This window comes from Tubulanus polymorphus, chromosome 7 (genome assembly GCF_964204645.1).
Source record: "Tubulanus polymorphus chromosome 7, tnTubPoly1.2, whole genome shotgun sequence".
NCBI classification, from domain to species: domain Eukaryota; kingdom Metazoa; phylum Nemertea; class Palaeonemertea; order Tubulaniformes; family Tubulanidae; genus Tubulanus; species Tubulanus polymorphus.
In genome coordinates, this window is record NC_134031.1 from 15,514,093 (window position 1) to 15,538,903 (window position 24,811).

Below are 24,811 nucleotides of genomic sequence, written 5' to 3' on the forward strand. Positions count from 1 at the left end.
TAATCCAATTTCCATTTCAAACGATGGCAAAAATTACAAATCTATTATTGCCGAGACTTGTATGGCAGCCGATCGTGTTCATTACCCGTTTGATGTGCCATTGATCTTTAACTTGTCGTCTCTAGATCAATGCTGAAATGGGACCAGTACCAATAATAATAATATGCAAACTATGCCGATAACAAGCATAAATGTAAATCAAGAATACGTTATGCATGTCCATGTAATCTATATACTTGTGCACTTGTCTCAAATACGTTGATCTACGTTATGACCTTTTTTTCTAAGATCGATGATATCCTGGGACTAGACATCTATCTTTTGTCTAATGTCGCTAATTCTACTAAGCAATGGCCGTGTCGTAACCAGTGTTTGCGGATTCATATCAGCCGCAATGAAACTCCGCAATTCTTAATTCAATCTAATCCAATTGGAATTAGTTGTACCGGTATGTCACATGTTTGCTGTGGTTGTAAATGTCAATGTGTTAAAAGCCTTATTTATTGTAGGCTGACTTATTTATCGAGATGACTCGTAAAAAAGAATACCAATTAGGCCTAACTAGGTATTGCAACCCTTATTTCAAAGCATGCGTATTATGTTAATACTGTAAACTAGTTGAACATGGAAATAGTTGAAACAATGACATCTAAATTACAGATTTAAATCTATATTTCATGTCGATGACAGGCTTTTTTAATGTCGATTAAACCATAGACTATTAAACGACATTTTGGACCGACGATTGGCGCAACAGACTTCAATAAAAATGGACGTTGACCTTGTATAATAGTTTATCACGAGAACTCGGGGAGATAAGCACGTTTACCTCCGTAGTTTTTCTTATCAACACTTTGCCTGATCAGGGTTCGTCGAATGTGAGCGTTACGGCCTTTACAATAAAAAAAAGAGTAAAAAAAACGCATTTCGAAAAGCGTTCAAAAAGCTAATATTTGCTCTCCCACCTGCCAGAGTGGTATGTTTTCCTTCTCCGAAAAAGATAACCGTCTCTTTTAATTTTCACTTTTTCGATGCAGTATTTCGATATGTTTGGCGTTGATGTAGGGCATTGTCTCGTGTTTTGATATCAAACTAGTAGTTTTAATTCGTTCAACTATTTCATACGCCTATATATGTAAATATGTGATAATATTTAACGGGGTTCACCACCTGGTGCCCGAGGTTAAAATCGATGTAATCAATGCAGAATCTTATAGGCTTAACTCTTATTTTAATTCGTCGAATGTAATAATAATGTAACGTATAATACATAGCTTTGTCCGTCTATTCTTGGGATAATCATTTCAAATGATTACTCCAATGTCTATTCAATAGATGAGTAAATCCACACCCCGCAAATGACATAATGCGTGAACAATTTAATCAACGAGTATATAGGTATATATGGTTGCATTGTTTTTTTCCCTAAATCATACGATTTTACGCAAACGATTGGCAGCAGATATTCATAACACCCTTCCTACGTTAAACGCGCTCAAAAGATGGCATTCAGAGCTTCTGGCGGATAGTCAGCAGCTATTAGAAAAGAAATGAATCCATCGATGCACGCACGATCTTCGTGACTGACTCCAAAAGCAGGTGCTCGGCTGCAGTATTCGATCATCCGGCGCGATTCTAGGAAAAATTGTACCGGCGGGGATTAAAAAATGAATAGAATCTGTAATAATCATTTATTGTGACTGCATCTCGACCACCAAGATGAAAAGAAGAACGTTTAGAAAAACAAGGCCTACCTGCCACAACTTGAAGCACGTCGCCGGCCGCAAAGTTCGCACAGGGGGCTAGTCTGGCCGCCGATAAACGGTGGACTCCGACTTCCCGCCGTAGCCGAGGTCACGCGGCGTGGCGTCGAAACCGATTTCGAACGGAATCTCGGTTGTAAATTGTCGTGTATGTTAAAAAAGTCCTCGTTGTCCGCCACGACGCACTGACGTAAATCCGAACTACTGAGATGGTGCATTTTCCGCGGCGCGATTTTTTTTCAACAGTTCGTGCTCAGAGCCGTCGATCTATCGCGTATAACGCCCGCTCGACGGTGTCTAATTAATGCGCTGGTGCCTGATGCCGAGTTCTCGATGTATTGTGCCGTAGCGACGAATGTCTCGCGCAAAATTCTGACTCGATGTGAATTCACCCTATATTGCAGTCGGTTGTGTATAGAAGAGAAAATCTATAAAAAAAAATCGTCGACGAATGCCTGGCTTTAACACCATATGCGAGTGAATGTAAGTCAACGCATTTTCGACGGAACACTTATGAAACCCAGATCGTCGTGTTTACCTATTATTCAACGTTTATTTGAACTAGCGTTGACTGGAAAAAATGAACTGTGCACACCGGCATTACGTGAACGAACCGAAATTCAATGACAGGCACTCCTTTACGAGCTGCGAATCAGTCGCTGGTTGGTGAGGAGATTTTCTTGTTGTAAGCTAGTAGCGTCGATGCGGGGGGCTGTCTATCCGGTTTTTTCAAGACACGCGCGGTGGTAACGACACGGCGACTCGCGTGTCGTGCATAGACTCCGCGACAGTCCGCTATCAACGATATCATAAGTCGGCGACGCAAACTAAAGAAAATCGATTAAAACTATTGCGACAAACCGGAGATATTTCCCCCAATGGTCGAGGGATCGGTGACAGTTAGAACGCCTTAAACTACATGTACATCTCCGTGATTTAAATATATATGCGCAAATTATTCTATGCAAAATACATTGTATAATACATTGTAACTGACATGACGTATAAATCTATTCTACACGAAACCGACGATGATGATCCATCTTCGTGACGTATTCGTTCCTTTGTGCAAACGATAATATCCATGAAATTGCATACCGCGCGCTCAGGCCTGCCGAGGACACGTCGGATGTCGCGCGCACTGGTCTGACAGAATTGGAAACAACCACGTGTACGTGCATCGTCGCATCGCGCAGATTTTTGCGCTTCACTTCCGGTTATGAAATCTGATGATATATCACCGCTGCGCATACCCGTCTGCGGTGAAGCCCGTCTTCAAACGTGAAAGCAATAAAAAGCCCTTAAAAATCACACAGTGATATGCCCAAAATGGTTTTGTACACTTTTGTATGAGATTTAAATGTTTCCTGAATTTTCCCTTCATTTATTAATTTTTCAGTAATTTAAGGAATATTTGAGTCTACGTAATCAGACTTACATTACATAAAACCTATATATAGATTATGATTTTTGTAAAATGAAAATTTTCTTTTTGTGTTTTTCTAGCCTTTACGTCCGTTTTGTGATGAATGCAATGTGGACGGGTGCTTCTGGGCGACAGAGCTTATAGATAGGTTGACTCTAGTCTCATTTTCTCCTTCATAACCAACAAAATTTTGCAAATATTTCCAAGAATGTAAATTCAAATGAGATGAGATTTCTATTCTGTTCTATTCTATTCATATCACTGCTCAGTGAGGATCTAGATATGTTTCAGGGTGTTTCGGCTCTTGGGTTAACCAGGGGCGGGCGCAGGCCGGAAAACCCCGTTAACCGTGGTTAGTGGCTTATCCGTGTTGGTTTATAGGCTAACCAGCTTAAAATAAGAGGCCGCGCGAATACAATGGAGTTAGCTAACTGCGATTTCCTGCGCCCATTTATGCCTAAACCATACAGTACTAACCACGATTGGCACTAACAGTGTTTTCCTTCGCCCATCCCAGCGTATCAATATTGAAAGTTCAGATCGGATACTTTCCTCGTTTCGCAGAGCGACTGGCAGTCGGTCTGCGTTTTAGATCGGTTCGTATAGATACCAATCGATCTCGCTCCTCTGCAAAGAATCGCGGTTATATCGCGTTTGAAAGCTGTTACACAAAACCAAAAATCATCGAATAGAATATTTGTTTCTTATCTTTGATTAGTACGCGGTTTAAATGTAGTTTTGAATTCAAAGAACGTTTGTGAATCAGACATGTTTTTGCGCTGCATAGAGTTTTTTCTTTTTATAAGAAACGATCGTGTATCTATTCTAGGCTTTTGTGCGTAGTGAATCTAATTGAGTGAATGAAGAAATAGAAAAAAAAACAGGTATACTATACCACAATAACATACGATATCAGCTCAATCTGGCGCGAGTAGTATTACGTATATACTATATATAATACGGCTTATATGTATGATCTCGAATAGATGTATTAAGTACTAGATTAACCGAGCATGAAATAAAACATTCCAAAATTACACGTAAACCCTTTATTTTCGGAGTCATCTACACACCGAGAAGACCGAGAATATTAGTAACTAACGATATACCACGCCGCGGTGTAGACGCACTATTGTCGTATTCCCGTTATTCAACACACTAGGGTCGAATTTTTCAAAATTTTCAAATTGTCTCCAGCACTATAGGGTATTGATTAGTCAGCACTGAAAGGGTTAATCAATCATGTATTATGAATTAAAACTCAGTGGATGCAGTCGAGCCTCGTTAATACGTTTCGGCTTACAACGAAAACCTCTGCTTATCGTATTTTCCTATAGAAATATTTCATTTGCTTAGTTCGATCACGCTACTACGAAATTCCCGGTAATACGGTCTTGTATTTTACGATTTCCTATTCATTTCATTTCTATAGTAAATAAAAATGCCTAGTACTAAGGTCCATAATGAGTTCCCACTTTTTTAAAGTTGAACTCGATCCGCATGCTTCGTTGGCGCTGACCACACAGTGTGCAATTAACTTCTCTATGGCTTGTCTGTTAGTATCTTATGGAATTATCGAATGGCTAATACGATATTCGGTTAGTACAATGATTTTTCATTTTCCAACGGACTGAATTCACCTAAATCTTATTTCAAATATCGAAAGTCAGGCTTTGGATGCTTGTTTTATACATTACGTGCGTCATAACTTACGAAATTGGACGCGATATCATTTGCACATATTCCAAACGCGTTCTTTCTATTCAAATGAATCATTTCGGATCTGTTTTTGTTTTTCCGGTGAAACGATATCATTTCCTAATCGCCCGATGGGTTGAATAACGAAGTGCAATGAAAGAAGTGCTACTCCTACGTTGCCTGTGGTATGCCGGATAAGAACAACAACAATATCCCATTGAAACTGGCGGGATGTAGATTCTAAAACTCAATAAATACGTTCGTCCCCTACCTTTTGAATTTCAGCATTCTCGAGGTCATCCTTAGAGAATTTTCTCGAGAGTAACTTTAATATCAAAGTTTTCTAGAAACACCTATCCATTCGTAATGGCACTCAACTCCTTAAGCTCTACACGCGTTGATATATATATATATATATATATATATATATATATATATATATATATATATATCGTTATTTAAAAGTTAAACGCGTTAAGTTGCGTAGGTATTACATAGTACGCACTACTGCAATACTTAAATAACATTAGAACATACGGTACGTAAATAAAAACACGTTCCAGATGAACGCTTGACAAATATTGATTAGTGTAAATCAATATTTCTTCGTCTCCGAACGGTAATGCATGTGCAGCGTATACATATGCATATATACTGAAATAATCGGATATTTCGGTGGTGAACACGATCGGTTTGTCTGAAATACTCAGGTACTCATTGGCAAATACGCGAGTATGCTTTTTTGATCAGTTTTGTCAGTCCTTTTAAGAATTTACTAAGAAATAGAGCGAACATTTCGCATCTAAACCACATGAAAACTATATTGTATAGAAGACAGGTGATTCTAGAGGAAGAGTTCTATCATTATCTATTTTGACGATGCAAAGTTTCCGCAAATAGCGTTTTCATGCGCACGCCGCGCTAACGTACAAATACTTCGATAAAAGATTGAAAACACGCAGCACGCATAAACTGTCGAATGAAGAACTCGATTTTAGCTGATATCCCTGAGGCTACGACCGTTCGGTTGTTGGTGACATTGAATTTGAAATTCGAACCGTTGTTGTCGAATGTTGTTTGACAAGAATTCCTAGAATTCAAAATATTGCACTCGACCCCGGTGCCTGAAACATTGCAATACGATATACCACAGATCGAAAATGCGTACGACGTGTCAACACAAAATGTTGAATGAAACTTCAGAAACATATGCCATAAGGCCCAATGCACCCTAGGCCGAAATCATAATATTTCTAACGAAACATTTTCGTAAATGTGCGAACAGATCGATTCCTAGAATAAAAGTTCATATTTTATCAATGTGTATATTTTTGTTCACATATTTCTGCAACGAAACCAGAAACCGAATGGGAATATTGACGTGATAGAAAAAATAGTTATGTAAAAAAAACCACTACCTGTTTACCTAGCGTCTTAGAGATACATATTTGAATTAGATTCGTAAAGTATATCGACTTGAAGAAACGACTGTCAAACAACTGGTTCTCATATATAAGAGATAACTTTATTCACCCTGACAAGCAACTCGACGACTGAATCGCCATCTACTGGAATGAGTATCAACTATTTCATACATCGATTGATGCTGCAACGAACATCTTTCACCGCACGGTGGCGCATTGGTCGACCATTTGATTCTGAAAACGGTTGGAGTCGGAATAAATTCGATCGTATCGTATTCAAGGATCCGTTTCTTCAATAGATACTGATTCGATATGCACTAATCTTAGGCAACAAAAATGGTATTAGGTAAGAGAAGCATTCTATTGAATTTTATGATGACTTTTTCAAGTAACTAGTTTATTTGAATCTAAGATCGGGTCTTATACTTAAATTGTGAGAGGAATTTTCAAACCTTCATTTAGATAGAGATGATGGAAGATGCCCCGTTTGTAATATTTTAGGTGACGTATATAATATTTCCCTTTGTGTACCATTACAGAAATGATTAAGTAGTAGATGAATTCGTATTTGTATCCATCTGTCGATAGCCATTTCACAGTCTCCATCGTCAACACGCGATATTTTTACAACTTAGCCGGGTCGTTGTGAGGACAGCTAAACTCTCTGACACCGAGTTCAGCTATTTTGGTTTTATCCGCAGAGGTCGAACCTGCGGCAGATAAAAGACGAATCCATACCGATGGATCTCAAAATCAGTGGGGTGATGATGTCGCGTTCACAATCAGTACGGAGTGACAAGCTGGTTCGAGTCCTGCTGGCTATTAACAGTGCACGCGCGGGCAACGCTCCGTAGTGAGATTTACTTCAAAGGCTGCTGCTTCGTAGTGAGGTTGAATTAACGATCGATTAGGATTAGTCTCGGGAAACCAAGATCCGAACGACGTTAATCAAAACAAACTAACATATGTATTGTTTCTCTATTAGGACGAATAGTCCTTTGACATTATTTTGAGTGGAATCTTAATTGCTTTAGATGCCTGTTTGATATGGAGCTGTAGGCGAGATTTTGGAACAGTAATGCCACTCCTACTACATACTTTTCGACAGTATCGAATTCGAACTTTAGAAACAAATGAACTACCGCCTCGGAAGCTCAGTAGGATAAAGATGTGATGCCTTTGCATTCACTAAGCGGGTTCGAGTCCTGCTGGCTGCTAATAGAGCGCTAGAGTAACACTGCTATCCCATCCAGTGGTTAAATAATGTACGCATTCAATAAATATCCAATAGGGTTATTAGTCTTGGGAAACCAAGAACCCACATCCGAGTCTCGATGACATGTCAGGTTCGAATCCCTGCCGAGGGAGGATGCCAAGAACCGTGAAACAAAACAAAACAAATCGGAATAGAAAAAAGTCCCGTAAAACGAATTGTTTCAAGCACTCCCCGATGGACTTGGGATACGGCAGTTCCTGAAGTTTGTTAGTATTTTGTGATGTCGCCGTGGTGTGGAGCCAGCGGCCACTATCTTTTTAAACGTTTCTGGAGCAAGACGTTTTTTTCTCTGATTTATTGCAGAATAACAACTCAAAACACAGAGATACATTATCAATATCCAGGGCCCAAGCCCATCGGCGCCTGTGGTTTCCTCGACAAAAAGCGAAGCGGCGTAAAAATGGCCGTAATCCGACGATGCACCTGGATGCGCACGTGACCTGTTTGCGCGGTATAGATCGCAATCCGTTTATCACCGCCTACGGTGTGTTTTCAACTTGATTACTGGGCGCCATCGATCCTGTGTAACTAGCTCGCTATACCTTAATCAATCATACATTTATCCGTACACTAAAGCAATGAATTGGCTGGCTTTAGAGCGTCACGGCGTTGTTCGTATACGAAAGGTCCATTTCCATCATTTCATTGCCTATTCTGTACGTAAGTGATCGTAATAATGTAACATGATAATACCCCCCGACAACTTGACACTGGGAGCGGAAATGATCCTATATCCGCCCTCCTTGACCGGGATTATAGGCAATTCATACATCCTCCTTCACCTTAGCAATTCAAACATTCAAAACTACTGTATCGGGTGGTCACGGGGTTCGCCATGTTGGTTGCGTGCAGAAAAAGACATCGACGAATAAATAGGCCTAAATGCATGTATTGGGAGAGTGCCGAAAAATTGAGGTTTATGGGACCCTTTATAGTAATAATAATGATAATGATAAAGATAAGCATAAGGATAAGGATAAGGATAAGGGTAATGGTAATGGTAATGGTAAGGATAGTGACAAGGATAAGGAAGGATAACGATAACGATAACGATAATGATAACGATAATGATAATAATAATTAATGACAAATTCATTTATCAATGTACTAGATCTTTATAATGCCTTAATGTTCACTTATCCTACATAACTGAAAGGACATCCCCAAGCCTCAAAAAGGGGGAATGCCCTTAATGGGGAGAGATTTTCTCGATCGGGCTCTTCGTGTCAACCGCGTAATGTTCTAACACTATCTTGAGAGAAGAGGGATTTTAATATATTGTGAAAAGGTTTTCTACGCCTGTCGCATGTATCGGGGACTTCGTATGCGTGCAATGCCGCGACGTGTCTTTTCGCTTTTATGTTTTTCCAGCTGCAAAAGCAATCAAGTAAAGATAGAGTAATTCCCTTTTCCTCCATTGATTTAACTCTAGCGACATTTACACAAATGTAATTGATTTCGGGCATTCGATAAACAACGCACGTGAAGCAACGCCGCAATACGGAGATACAGCAACGACTTTATCTATATTTATGAACTGAGATCTGTGCGCGTGTGTGTGTATGGATGAATTCACAGCGGTATCGAACTAATTTTCAAGAAGAGTGTCGCCGAGTGCTTGCTTCATCTTGTATTATTAGGATGTGGCCACTAATCGCTAGTCAAACTGTACATCAGTCCCCGTGAATATTCATTACTCTGGTGGTGATTCTTTTGTCCTATCTAAACTTGTCGATCATTATTCATGCATAGGAGGCGATTCATTCGTCATACATCAAAGAATATTAGCGCTCGATGTTTATGTATGAGTCTTCGTCGCTTGCAATACCAAAAATCGGTGCGCTAATCACCTAAAATGAGACCCTATTTCGTGTTTTGACTGCCACCTGACGATCATTATTCTCGACGCGCAATGGTCACCGCGCGCGGCTCTATCGCTGCGCAAGAAATTTCTCCCAGCCTTCTTCCGCATAAAAACATTATGCGCGTGACGTCACAGCGCTTCGTCGTAATATTTTTTGTCGAGCGCCGAGTGGTTGTCTGAAGGAAAACGTCACAGTGTGGCGGCCAACATGACGTTAACGAACAATGAATGTGACGTCACTAATATGCTTGGCCAGGCGCACCCCGTTATAACCGCGGTTTGTAAATTGTGGTTAGGCAACGATGGCCACTATCCACGGTTAGGCAAACAGGGTTTTCCTTGCCCATTAACGCCTCTGGTGATACAGTAAGCTTTGCGATGTCGCCAACTCGGGACGAATAAAACGAAATCAATTTTCTGACTTGCAAACGTATTTTCTGACACAATTCACACTTTTGCTTAATTCGTTCCAATTTCGCTGGGCCCAGTTTGTCGAGTTAGACGAGGCTTATTGTAGGTGTTTTTGGTTGCCACAATTCAATGATTTTGAGCCCGGTATCTTAACTCGCTCGAATAACTTTTTGAGCAGCTTTGAAAAATCGTTAGTATTGAGTATCGACCGCTTTTGACCGAAAAGCAAGACTTTCTCGTTAGCGTTACGTTGAAGACGTCACGAATATGCCCTTTATAACCCTAATCAGTCTGATGCCGCGTGTCAATGATATTCACTATGTAGTGTCCCGGGATGGTACGAATTCTGCTGAATAATTGAACGCATGTCGGGCAAGTTACATACATAAACAAAATACCGGCGCCGTATTAGGGCATTAATTTCTTCGGTGATGTGTTGCGCCACGCCACCATCCAATAACAACTGTTCATAATAATGATCTGCGTCCATTTCGAATATTTCATGCAGATCCGTTTCCTAAATGCCATGGTTTAAGCAATCTTCTCCAAATCGGTAATAAACGAAATTATTCATCACCCGTTGATAAATACCCAGTCTCTGCGTCGTCGTGTGATCTATTCTTATCGGTGGTTTCTTTGATATTTGAGGATGACATTAATTTTGCGCGTCACGCTGACTTTTTACCGAAGGAACAGTGTTTTGCATCGATTGTAGTAAAAGGGTTAGTGGAAGGGGTCCCTAGGGATTCAATGATTAAGTTGGCGATTTTTAGATTTCCATTATAACCATCAGGTGTTGTTCAACGCGCGCTGTTGGTTTTATGTTGTTGTTTTTACGAATGGAAAACTCTGGCCCGGTTTTATAGACTGGCATTACATTTAACCCGGGGCTTAACTCAACTCATTTTCGATTGAGTTAGCCATCGGGTTAAAGATAGTAACGGCCTATAAAACCGACCGCAGGGTCCAATTCCACAGTTCCGAGTTACGATTTAATTCTGCATTAACTTATTGAAAATGAATTAACTTTATCTCAGAGTTTACTCTAACTTACAACTGGTGATTTCGGGCCGCCACGACAACACTGATCATTTTCGACGTTTTAGAATTACGTCCGTTATACACAGTTTGTTTTGTTTTGCCAGATTAAGCAGGCATTTTCCATTAACTTAAACGAGAATTATGCGCAAATGAAGACTCATATACCGCCGGGGGTATATGCAATGTTCGTGTCGAGCGCGTTGCACCAGAATAACACAAGCCTCGGGTTGCACCGCGCGATGTAACAAGTTGCAATTTTCAAAAATGCGGAGTCGCGACACAGCCATCTACGACGATTGTTTGCATTTCGTCTTTGATGTGAACACTCCGTTTTCTAGTGAAACCGACGAGCAGCAATTTCCATTAAACTCATCTGCCCTGAGTCAAGTGTCTGACTGTTCGCGCGCGCTCGCAAAAACGACAGAATTCGTCGTCTCGTGAAAATCGAACCCGAAGGCGAATAAATTAAGGGACAATCGGCGAAACGTGGGCTTTAATTAGATTTTGCGGATCAAATCAAATGCGCATTTTCTAGAGAAAGAAACATTTACCCGCCAACGCATGTGATGATTTAAGAAATGACCTATATGAAAACAATCGAAGGCGCACTAAATGTGAAACAACGATTCTTCAAATATCGAAGTTTCAAGACTTGTTCTAACAAATCGTAAAATTACTAAATACCTCTGTATCTATATTGATAGGTGTTGTCCTTACGATGGAAAGGTAATCTACGATGATATGACATTTTGTGCCTCGTAACGTAAGCCTTTTATAGGCTGGTTTTACTTATAAAGATGACACTATGATACATTCCCTGACCCCGGTCTCTTAAATGGGTGGCAAAATATGACGGAAGCGATAAGGGGCCTCGAATTGTCGAGCGTCATCTCAACAAGTCGCCATAGTTATGTCGACGTATGACGTCAATTCGATGTGAATATGTCGACATATCGTGACCTTTCGTGACATAATTATGGCGGAAATCGAGGCCCCTTATCGCTTTCGTACAATATGGTTAACAGTTTTTCATGCATATTCTAAAAGTATTCTGACACGGAATGATTACCAAACGTTATAAGGATGCATCTAGAAATATAAACAAGACTTACCTGATTAAATCGAGTCGACAATAATATGAAAAGAAATAGAAGGTGAAAATTTAGTTAGAAACGGTTCGAATAAAGAATCTGATATTTTCGAAAGGTAGCTGATATTTCGGTATGGAATCGGAGATTGATAACGAATCATGACATTTTCGAATTAAATATGACATTTAGAATGTATATATGAAATATTTGAATGAAATCTAAGATCGGCGTTTCAGTCGTTTTTTTATCGCCTTTTCCCGGTGGATATCGATCAGTGATTGCGTAATGCGCACGCAACGCGACAGCGTCATTTTGACGTCATACGTCCGCCTGCTGGCAACCATACAACACACTACATCCATCAATTAAATCATGGACTCTAGAACGAAAGAGTCAATGATTGAATAAACCGTTAAGTATGGTTTCAGTATATTGTATGATTAATTATGGTTATATTTAAAGCCTTTGGCAATCTTTTACATATATATTTCTTCGCGGAAAACTAATTGATTGAGTTGACAATATCATTTATCAATCAATTAGATGTGTCGGGATGATAACGTCAAAGGTCGTTAAACTTAAGCGTCACAATCAATGGGCGATCTTCACGCCCATTTTCTACGAAAATAACGGAATAACCGCTTGAACCGGGATGATGTTACACTGTAAAATCCGTTGCAAGCGATCTCCGAGGCTGTCGGAGCGACGGTTGGTCATCACATCAGATGCATTGATGAATGGGAGTATATATGCACATAACGACATATTCCGGGGGCACAAGATGCTCCGTTGCGAGTGGAGTCAGCTGTATAGTCAAGGAGCTTGGGTCCATATTTAAGAATAGTTCCGGACAAAAGCACCGAATATCTTATCCCAGAAATTAATGACACCACAATTGAGAGTCTAGAGTGATTGGAAGCCGAGATATTGGAGATATTTTTATTTTAGATGTCTATACAAAAGTCGGGTTACGAAAGCTAAACATTAGAGATCAGACGTGGCGGGCGCCACTATTCAAATATTCACGTAACTACTGATAGTTGCAAATTGCGTGCACCTGAACGCGTGGATGAAAAGTTGTGTGAAAAGGCATTTTTTCAAAAGGGCAGATATATTCGGCTGTATTCAACCGCAGTAGAAAAAAAAAACGTGACCAAACTGGATAAAGCAGTGTATCGAGGCACTTCCGATGTGTATCGATGGGATTATGAATTGATGTATGAGGGTATCAGCGCTGACGTTGAAATGCGCTGTTCACATTAAAAGGAAAGATTTGCCAAGCTTGAAATTGTGTCACGACAATTGACGAACATGCCGATTTGGGCTTCGATGCCGTCTACGTTTTCCAGTGCTTTAAGAAAATGCGGAGCTATATAACCTCTACATGCATTTTCAATTTAATGCACGAATCAGCGAGCCTATAGAACCATAACAATGCAACGGATTTGTCAGTGCGATCTGCTATAGAATCTCTGCAACGGGACCCCACTTATAACGTAATAATATATTGATGATGATTCATTTGCTTGTATAGCGCAACTCTATAGAAGCATAATCATTAGATTTGGCTTAAGACTAAATATTTGAATTAACATTCTAGCAGAATAAAACAATTAGGTGTATAATGTTTCGAAATAAAAAGTTTTTAAGCATTCGTATACACTCCCGTTTTTGCATTGGGCATCGGTATTCGCCTTGTCGGGGGGGGGGGGGGGGGGGTTAAGTTTTTAAGCATTCGTATACACTCCCGTTTTTGCATTGGGCATCGGTATTCGCCTTGTCGGGGGGGTTATCTCGATCTCGGTTAGGTTTCAGTTTTGAAAATGCTTTTCTTCGAGATATTGAAAATTCTTCTAAAGTTATAGCCAGCAGGATAAGCTAAAACCGCTTTCGAACGACGATAAAAGGCCTAATTTGATCCCAAGCGTCTGCCTGGATTTGATAGGCCACGCCGTAAGATATTCGAATCGGATCGTGACGTCTGTTGTCGTATGGATTCCGCCATCAGCCGGTACTCTCGTCATAATTGACCTTCAAGCCGGTTAATGGTGCCAATATAGCCTGTTATCCCTTTGGGTATACATCCTGTTAGAATTTGATAGAGCACCTCGTAGAACGTATAAGCTCGAAACTAACGAAGACAGATCGACAAAATATGCGCGCAGTTTACTGTCTTTGATCACGAATATGGAGCTGGCTATAAATTATACCGTATACCAAGTCTCCGACGGGCTCAAGACAATATGTCGCTGAAATGGAATACATGTAATGGATTCCCCTCGTGGAGAATTTAATGATTATCAAACATCTTCAGTGTTTATCGACCCCCGTACGACGTAGTCTCGGCGATGTCGTCATTTATAACAGTGACATATATGAAACAAGGATGAATCGTATATGAACATTACCGATGAAAATAGATATATCAAAATAAGAAAGAACGAATGATTAATAAAAAAAGCGTGTGGATATTTTATAAGCGATAGTGAGCGGAACGCGTGCCCGTGGCCGGGATTTTGACAAAATATGGGTCGAAACATCGCCAAACGGAATATTTCGCGCGTGGATAAGATAAAAGGGCAAGAATGAATTTCAAAGCGTGTGAGTGCCCGCTTTATCCTAAAAACTACGCAAAATGTGCCCTTTACGACCAAAATCCAGGCTTTTTTGTGCCCCATTCGAAGTGAATCTGATACGGACGAATATTTAGAGAGGCTCTTAAGGGTTCGTGCGAAGCCATCGCGCCTGGCTACGGCAAAATGATTGTTTTTACCCGATAGATTATTATTCCTACGTGGGTAGGTATTAGTGCCGGTCAAGGGTTAATCGAACGGTTAATTGTAAAACGTGAGTTGCATAATCGTTTGGCAACGTCGGTGGATACAGTCTCACCGCTTAATGTCTCGATGTCGTCTCGTGTCCTATTCTAATGGGCTCGCCGCCGAACACAAGGCGACGCAGAGTTGTTGAGAGTAAGGTGAATAATTGATGATTAATAGAAGAAGCGCGTAGAAGCCATCGGTGTCGTCTCGAATATCCGTAGTGTATTATTTGGAGATAAACTCATTCGGCGGGATAAATTTTTAGATCATCGCATGAACAGAGCCGCGATCGAGCGAGCGTTTTTGACCAGGGCGAAATTTGACCCAGTGCCAGATTTGGCCCGGGCCAACCGTTTACACCGGTACCGTATTGGCCCGCCAAATCTGGCCCGACCAAAAGCCAGGCCCGTGCCAAATTTTAGCATTGTTCATATTATTCCGTGTGAATGTTAACGGGGTACCAGCACTGCTACTCTAGCAATCGAGGATTCCACGTATGGCAGGCGAGGATCCACTAGGTTCGCTAGTGGTAACTCGGTTACCACGCTTCAATTTCTTTTATATTTCAATTATATTCGAGTCAACTTTCACTACGTATAATTGAGTGTATTGTAGCGCCATCTGGTTTGTGCCGGTACCCCACTGGTTCTGGAATAATCCCCGCTTGCCACAGCATCGTTTCGACATCGTTTTAGTATCGAGTGGGCGATTTACGTGGTGAACGCGTTCTCTCGGAACTGCTCCTGACCAGTTTGACCCGGGTGAAATCGTCTATACGTGCGTGATCGCGGCTATAAGAACGTGTCAGGTGAACCTGTCACTAGTGCCACACCAGTTATACCGACCGTATACAGTGGATGGTGATCATTATTACAAATCAGTGATTATAGTGACGTAGAATATCGTTGGCACATGTTTTGATTCGGGTTGCACGACGTAGTTCGTTACAGTGCAATATTCGGAATAGCCAACCAAAACAATATTAGTTCATATTTCTCCACGATTACAATAATGATACACGTGATGCTCAATTTCATGCATCAACGTATTCATCTATATGTAAATGAGACCATCAATTCGCTATCAATCCCGGGCTAATAATGTATAATGGCTTTGTCTCGACTTTCGTTTCGCAAAACGTGCGTCGCTTAGCACGGCATCTATAGCGATAGTCTTTTATTAAGTATTTTCCAAGCGCAATAAAACATACATTTAGATATCAAAAATATGGTAGAAGATAAAAGGTATATACATATATGAATATTATCAAAAGCGTATGCTTCGACATGCTTCATTAGATCTGATGATTGGTCACCTGTTTTTAGGCCTACCATCACCAAGCATATATCATACAATCGGGTTTGACAAATATATATTTGGTGCGGGGTCGTCATTGCCATATATACAACATCGCAGGTGACTGAACCAGACGGTGACCTTGACATTGGACATTTTGTTAGTATAAATTTGAAAGCGTCTACGACCCAAGTCTCGGAATGTTATCGAGCGAAAAAGGATGGTTTTACGTTTTTCAAGAATCTTGATATTTTTATTTTCGAGACAATTCATCCGAGACTTGTTTCGAGTGAATGGATGGTGGTCACGCATTCTCCCCTCCGTACATCGTGCAGTATCGACCACTCCTCTTACCTTTTGGTTATTGTGCCGGGACACAGATGATAGGCACTAAATGGATAGAGACAAGAAATCAATGAGAAATTAAATGACATATTTTACATCGGTGATTTTCTGAAATAGCGATCATGACACTTCTGATGATTTGGATCTCGGGAAATTCGGTTTTTAAGATTGCTAAGAATTGTAGTTTATATTAGAAGATTGTATGTGTAACTTTCGGTTTGAGAATCGGATCAGAAATCTAATTCACTTGACCTTTGCAGAGTCGCCGACAGAATTGAAAGCCCGTTTTATTATTTATTTCTACTATTTTATTAAAGGCGCAACCCGACTGCAAATCACCATTTAGAAATGCATTGTTTGACTTGTAGCCTCGGACTATACTGAAGTGCTTGAAGCTCCTTCAATTTGAGCAAAAGAAGGTTTTGCATCGGGGCATAAAGTATTTACGCCGCGACAACCAACAAGCTGTCAGCTAGCGCCCTTCTTGCCAGTGGGTGCATGTAACCGTGCTCTCATTGGTGGCACTGCGCTGCCAATCACAGATAACTTCCGGGTACTATTTTTGTTGCAGACTTTCTGAAACTCCTTTAAAAATCCTTCAATTTTGAGAAATAGACCATTTGAAATGTTTGTAGTTGTTCAGTAAACTAAGATTACGCAAGTAGTAAATCATGATATTGCTAATGCGAATATAATACCTGTATGCCCATTATGATATGACGTTATCATGCCCATCCCAGAAAATTATATAAAAACAAGCGGCTATTGATTCTTCTAATGAGTCTCAGGTATATTATGCATGAAACGCGAGTCGAAGAAATATCTTAATAAAACTGCTACAGAAGAATTTTTAATGTTGTCTATTAAAACACATACGTTTTCACCACGTTATTACCGGTGTCGTATTATTAGATGATATGGAAACGCAAAAGAACTGAGTAAATACCACAAAAATGATGGAAAGATGATAATCAGATGGAGTAGTTACTAGAGTTTCAATTCTTGTTTTAATCTACCATACAATGATGATGGCTGTTGCATCGGGAATTGTCTTGAAAATATTTTTTGTGATATTTTCCGAACTCAAAGCAAGATGATAACAAAAAAGGAAGCGTTTTGAGATAAACGCACTAGATGACAGAATTTCAATTCTAAGAGCTAATATTTGGGATTTTTCGCCGATCTCAAATTCATTAGTAACATGCCTTGTAGAGAGCGTTGTGGGCGAGTGGTTAGAGCGTTCGACTGTAGGAAGCCACCAAGTCGTGGGCTCGAACCCCCTCCTCGGGCAAGACACTTGTCCTCATTGACTCTCTCCACCAAGGAGTAAATGGGTACCCGGCCTGATAGATGACTCCTGAGCGCCTAGTAGTTGCTCGGATGTTACTTCTCTCCGGGTAGAGATGACTGATACATGAATAGATTTATAGGCTGGGGGTTATAATACCACATTTGGAGTGCATTTGAGCAGACTCTAGTTTGGATACCTGCACTATTAAAATGACAATTATTATTAATTATCATGCCTGATAAATAGGAGCCGCTTCGGAAATAATGGTATAGCGGACAGAACGACGTCTTCGTCACTCGTAAAGACAGTTCGATCTATACTGGTATAGAATTCTCTGGATTAATATGTCAGACACACGAGAAAAGCAAAAAGGCAAATGATGGAACGCTTGTCAGAAACACGCTCGTACAGAATCAACACTCGTAACGAACTGTGACTCGAACGCGCCGAAAACATCCTGATTTTAAGAGTTGATTATGCAATGTATCCCTGTAATGGGGATAGTTGGTTTTCTTATCTCGTAGACGTCGTATCAATCTCCTTGTTGTATAGAAACCCACCCCCTCGGACAATCGCCTTTTGATGGATGAAGTCTGGCCGATCATGAAAAAATGTCGACGATGTTTGTGGTCGGGGTCGGTTGAAAATGTAATGCCATTTTAAATGAAAATGCCCGTGGTCCAGACAGGTGGCCTATAGTGAAGTACTGGCCCAGTTCACGACAGTCCACGGCTTAAATTCAAGACAAGTCTAAGACCAACTTAATTCTATAGCTAATTCTATAGCTTAAAGACCAGTCTTAAGATATAAGACCATTTCTGGACTAAAGTTTCAACTGTGCAACTGGCGACAAGTTTATTTGGTAACGATGGTGATAATCTGTCGATGGTTAGAGGGGTTTCTGGGGCGGATCTAGTTAACTTTGAAAGCCGTGGTCCAGAAGAAAAGAAACGGTGTTTCTCTGATCAAGCAGACAAGTCCTCTATTGGGGTTCCGCGTGGTTCTGCCCTCAGTTTTAGATACTTCTGAAGACACTAATCCGAAAGGATGCAATTTCTGAGAGAATGTGTGTCAAATTTATAGGTCTTAACGATCCCTGTTTCGATGAGAGGCCAGAGGTCAGAACCCCCACCTCCCCTTCCCCTAAATCTGGCCCTGCGGTTTGGTTACGAAAAAAAGATTGACAGCTGAATAACAGTTCCGTTACAGAACAGAACACCGTAATTCGAAAGAAATGAGTTCGAAGTGAAGTCGATTTCAGAATATAGCGCAGTATAAGCGCTGATGAAAGGCGATAAACCGGCACCAGCGAGCGTCGCATTCATTAGCCGTCTCTCTATCTCGTAATCGACGAGAATGTCGAGTTTGAAAATCGAAAACTATTCAATCGACACGGCTCTCGTCTCGATCGGAAATTTAGGTGTCACGTTTCGGTTATAATTATTCTCGCCGGAATGCGGCGGCGGCGCACACGCGGGCGCGCCTATATACACAAATCATATTCGCGGAGCACTTCTGTAATAAATTATGCAAGGCGCAAAAAAAATTTTTAATGTCTCGTTAGGTTCGGGTCGAGTCGCTTCCATGATGGCGCTCGTTTTCGATCGATAAATTCAGGGGGGAATAATTACATCGTACGAAATTCCCTTTCGACAACGAAGCGATATGGATTCTGTGTCTAGTTGAATTTTTGCAGTCGATAAAAGCGAAGAATCATTAGCGGGTGCAGTTTAGCAGCAGAAACGTTTGAAATTGGATATAATCGCGCCGTCATGCGTCTACTTAATTAACGATAACGACACCGCAGAAACGAATATTCGTAATCAGAATTCATCATTTCAGCGGTTTCATCGAATTGAACCCGGCGAGAACGAATCCGCTCAGCACGATTTCCTGTCAGAACCTGCTGAACTCTTGTCAGGTGTCGCCAACCTTTCAGCGGAACGATGTCTTGACTAGTGTGTGTTGCTACCGATAATGTAATAAAGAAGATGCCACCGCTCAGAAAGAAATCCGAGTCCTTAAAGGTTTCATTCAGTTATTGATCGTTTTTTTCGAAATTTCGACTCTATACTCATAAGTCTTCGAATACTGAGGTTACTACAGGGATATGTAAACACGATTCGAAACAGAGTGACTAATTATATTATGATATATGTGGAAATTAGGACTAAACCTTTTCGGAATATTTTTTTCTCATAATTTCATATTTTGTATATCTCTTCATGGCACGTTGTAATTTATTGTGGAAATAAACGAATAATAATAATTTTCATTATTCTTTCTGAGTATGGGATTTGCTTATCGTACGTTACAACCCGGCAAATTGTTTCATCAACGACTAAACTAACATCTGTAATGCGGAGGAGTTTTGCTGTCTTTTTACGATCGCCAATCACCTCTGTTATAACCTGAATTCTAACGTCGCTATTATGCACCCGCGCTTTCGAATACTCGTATAGCGTTTAGCACTTTGACAAAAAAGACATTTTCGTCTGAATGAATCGGTATGTATCGATCAAACAGTAGGTCTTTTTTTGCTATGAACCTTTGATGATATTGGCAAGGAGTTAGCTGCCAGCTAGCTATGTAGCTCTTTTCCATTCGCTGTTTATATTTATAGCCTCACGACGCGTATAACCATTTTAGTCTTCATTACGTTACGTACGTACTTTCTAGTTTCTACTGTTGTATCCGTGGGTTTTATGCCAGACCTGTTCAGAGATTTAGTGACACTATTGAAATTAATGGGATTTTTTCGATGATATTATCACGGAGTCCCTAGATTCTGTTTATGACCGATAGATAATTAGAAATGTGCACGAAACTCGTAAAAATTTGAGTTGTTTGGCGTCGCATTATTCGGCATGCAATTATCCACTTAGTCCGCATCTTTTTTTTTAATCCCGCGAACAAAATACAGCGGTTCTATTTCGTTCGGAATGAGGTGTCATGCTAAGATCAAGTAGCTATTCTCGTAAGGCGTGATTGTCAGATGTCGAGGAAGGTGTCGAAGCATTGAAACAGTCACGATTAGGCGTGCGAAACCGGAACACGATATCCGTGACTTCAAAGTTGCGTCGTACGTCAAAAGAAAATTATTCTTCGCACAGCAGTAACCTTTCCGCTTAATGTAATTTTTACTCCCACGTCGATTCGTCCCGTTTCAACCGATGAATCTAGGTTCCAACCAACCAATCGTATATATTGAAAATAACAGAGTATGTGACGCTTTGATGGAATATTATTGTATTCCGTCTGCGCGATTTTGGAGGAAGTTCATTCTCGCAGTGCGCGCGGAACCAGTCCGTATGACCCGCATCAAACGGTTCGGGTGTGTCATTTTGTTCAATCCGAGTCTAACCTCAAAACCGTACTTTTCCGTGCTTATTTCACAACTCTAGAGAGGCGCTTTTGAATTTTCGGCGTTACCGTTATCATCATTATCATTATCATTATCATTATTGCCAGATCGTGTTCATACATCTACCAAGAGTACCGAAATTGGAATTATATATGTTTTTGCCATTATCATTGTTTACATCAAAGCAATCATTGTAAATGTTTTCTTTTTCTCTCGGGCCTCTTGAAGAGTTTCGCTAATGGTTTTTTTTCCGTGTCCCTCCCTTCGTCTATTGCAATATATTCCCGAATAGAGGACATAAAGTTGAAGTTAAAGGATTTATCTCTTTTCCCATGAAATTCACGCCGTTATAGCAGCAGCTTTTCAGACTTCGCTTGGACAGTGTAAGTAGTCGAAAAGGCCATAGCCGTGAAATGATTTGACAAGTGAACTCGGAGACTGCCAGTTCTCTGATAGGTTAACTTCATTTTATTGAAAATACGCATTGTTGCTTGCAGCGAAAGCTCGCATTTTCAATAAAATCTAGTTAACCTACAAAGTATCACCCGCAGTCTCCACATCTCCTTGAGTATATGTATACATAATGATAATCACGTACCAATCCTTCCAAGAAGCGGAAAGACCATTTACGTTTAATATTTAACCTGTAGGAACAAGATTCCCGATAAAAGATGCCATTCATCACCTCCACACGACGCTCGGTTAATGTCGGTCTCAGTCGGAAATATGATCATAAACAACCCTTTCCGCGGTGACAAACTCCAGTGCAGGCGAGCCTAAATCTGACGATAAGAACCCATCTCACCCGAACAAACAGAGGCTCCGCGCACATAAACAACAACGATCTACGTCGAAATGACAAGCTCGTCTCGCAAACACACCTCCGGGAATGAGCGATAGTTTAATCAAGATATCTAATCAACTTTGTCAGGGTATCACCAGAATTACGGTCATTACACGGGCTCTCGGCAGAGAATGCGTCTAAACGCCATCATAGCCCGGTAATCATCGACATTAAACGCAATCTCGCCGCGCGCGCTACGACGACCTCGACACACGACAAAACACGGAGATCCCGCCGAATTGAAAAAAAGTTCGTTCATCAAAAGCGCGTCGCGTTCGTATTTCCGGAGACGCTCGTATAGGAGAAACTTCTACAAGATCGTTCCAAATGCAACGTGCATCTTCAGCTTCGCCCGCTGACATTATCTGAATTGATGGACGTAAATCTTTAAAAGCTTCGATAGAAATTCGCTCGCAAGTGGGTTCTATTATGCAGCGGTTACAAATCAGACCAAACCACTGAAACTTGCAACTCGTATTATGTGTAGGAGGTATGACTATCAGATTTAATATATCCACGCATAGTAGTTGACAATAGCGAAAGTAGCTTCGACGAATGCGAAATATGATCAAAACTCGCAGTCGTTGAGAAGTTTTAACAGTATCAAGATAAGATCATATAAGCTTATGCGCGTGATTCATTCCGTCGTATTTCTACGAAAATTTGATTACGACTCAAACGATATGTACCGCCGACGCGCTTCGGTCAGGGCGTCACCGGCTGTAATTGAGTTCGAACCCCGTATATCCGCGTAATCTACTTTGAACTCTGGAAGAAATCTATTTGCGGAAACGTTTGACGCACGAACTTAACCAAACGTTTCATAATCACATCAACATTAACGCCTAATACTCGGGGTCTTAGATATACACGAACGTAACGATATAGAGAAGATATAGAACGTAAAGAGAAGATACTCGCGTGGCCGACTTATGACACGTGATCGATAAAATGCAAATGCTAATTCCATACCCAGACATGTGTCATCATACGTATACGATATTCACATCGATCCGCCATTTAGAAATATGTCTGATTAACTTGGCTTACGTTATCTGATGATATGAGCTCAGAAATGTACGATGACCATTCAATTTAACAACGGCTGCTCGAGGTGGCTCGGACAGAAAAACAATTTAGTTTTATCACTACTATATGATTATCATCTTAAGTTTATCATATCAATAAGTACATTTTTTTTGGAATATATACAACGTTTAGTTTGGTACTACTGAACTTGAACTTTATTTTACAACTCAAACCACATTAAGGTGATGTATTGGGGATACAGTGTATTGCTATTTTCCATACTACTAAATACTGACTGCCGTTAGGTGGTGGTGTCCTGGGTAAGATCAATGGCATCATAATAAATAAGTTCTTTTTATCAAAGAATCGACCGTCATCCATCCATTTTAAGTATTTCGCGGAATCTCCCTAAACACGTGCATGTATGGATTATTTTTTCGTTTCCAGCTTACATATTTCACAGTTTACCGAAATACGAACCCAAACGACGTCAATGCAACTCAACGCCAGTCTAATATTCGTATAGTTATATAAGACAATTCCTGGGCCATTCCTACGCGCTAATGACACACTCACAACCGACTAATCTTACAGAATAATGTTATATGATATACCCACCATCAGTAACTACTGATTGCTAGCTTATACATATCACATTCTTCTTAATTAAAACTTCTCATTGCATGGATGTATATATGTATGTACGCAACGATGAAAACACATTATTGAAGATCGTTGATAAATAGTTTCAAAATGGATCATACTGCTAGTAAAAATCCAAGTAGTGAAATGATATATGAAAATTGACATATACATTATAGGATCTACAGCCAAACTTGTAATGCGTATCTGTACTTTCTAGTGAGTTTTCTCTAAGAATCTTGAAAACCGGTCCGAGCTTAATTTGGTTCGGAATCGGAACTTTCTTAATAGGGCCGTACCTACATAGCATATGATACTTTTTTTGGGGGGGATTAAAAAAGGGCAGTTACCTAAAGTCAAACACCGATATTATGCTGCAAACATCGCGCGTCGTTGCGTTCATCGTCGCATCACAGAAGAGATGATGCACTACAACGCATTTATATACAGACAACCAAACAACGGCGCTCATCATTTATATTGCAACCGACATTTTATTAGACGCATCATAATGAAAAAGCGAATAATAACGTCGTTCATACTGCTATGATTACCGCACGATGTTAACCGAATCGTCGTGTAATTTCGGACCGACCGGCGATAGAAATTGAGTTACGTATACTTATATACAGTGAGCGGGGACGAATTGCATTTCTCGAAAGATTTACTGACAAAAGACGTTGACAAGATTTGCGTAACTTTCGCTGATGGTATATTTAACTGGTGATCTTCGTATAGAATTGTACGTTGTACATTAAGCAACTAATGGATTCGGTCATATTTGGCACCAGTCGATGCGGCGTGTCTGCCAGGGATAGGTCGTGATCTAGCGAAAATCAACAGCGAGACTCGACAGCGACTAAATGGAATATTTTGAAAGGGCCTCATCGGAGAACAACGCGGGAAGTAGACATCTTGTTGGACTTAAAGATCAATGATGTAGAATATCCTAAATCAATAATGGGATTGCCTAAAATATGCCTTAAATATTATCTCTCTCTCTGCTCTCGTTTATCTCGTGGTCGCTTTGGTCCTAATGAAACGTCGGTGTTTGATATATGAATTCCACTGTTTCTCCCTGAGACGCGACCGGCTGCTAGATATTCCCCCGATTGATTGTATACCACAAATTCTTAGCGTGGGCTTTCAATTAGTAGAAGTCAAACCGCGTCATAAATTCAGCA

The 24,811-nt window shown here is 40.4% G+C and overlaps 1 protein-coding gene across 8 annotated transcripts in view; it reads right to left on the minus strand.

The window, feature by feature from the left end:
- Window positions 1-24,811, minus strand: part of LOC141908022 (GTPase-activating Rap/Ran-GAP domain-like protein 3) — a 116,390-nt gene that overhangs the window by 37,696 nt on the left and 53,883 nt on the right. For 4 of the 8 annotated variants that reach the window (XM_074797793.1, XM_074797791.1, XM_074797792.1 and 1 more), the window contains one exon: window positions 16,467-16,502. The exons of 2 other annotated variants lie outside the window; for them this stretch is intronic. In XM_074797793.1, the coding sequence (XP_074653894.1) occupies window positions 16,467-16,502 (36 nt within the window). Of the gene's footprint in view, window positions 1-1,754; window positions 2,101-5,158; window positions 5,193-16,466; window positions 16,503-24,811 lie in introns of those variants that run through there. 2 more of the 8 variants (XM_074797799.1, XM_074797795.1) reach the window with 2 other exon arrangements.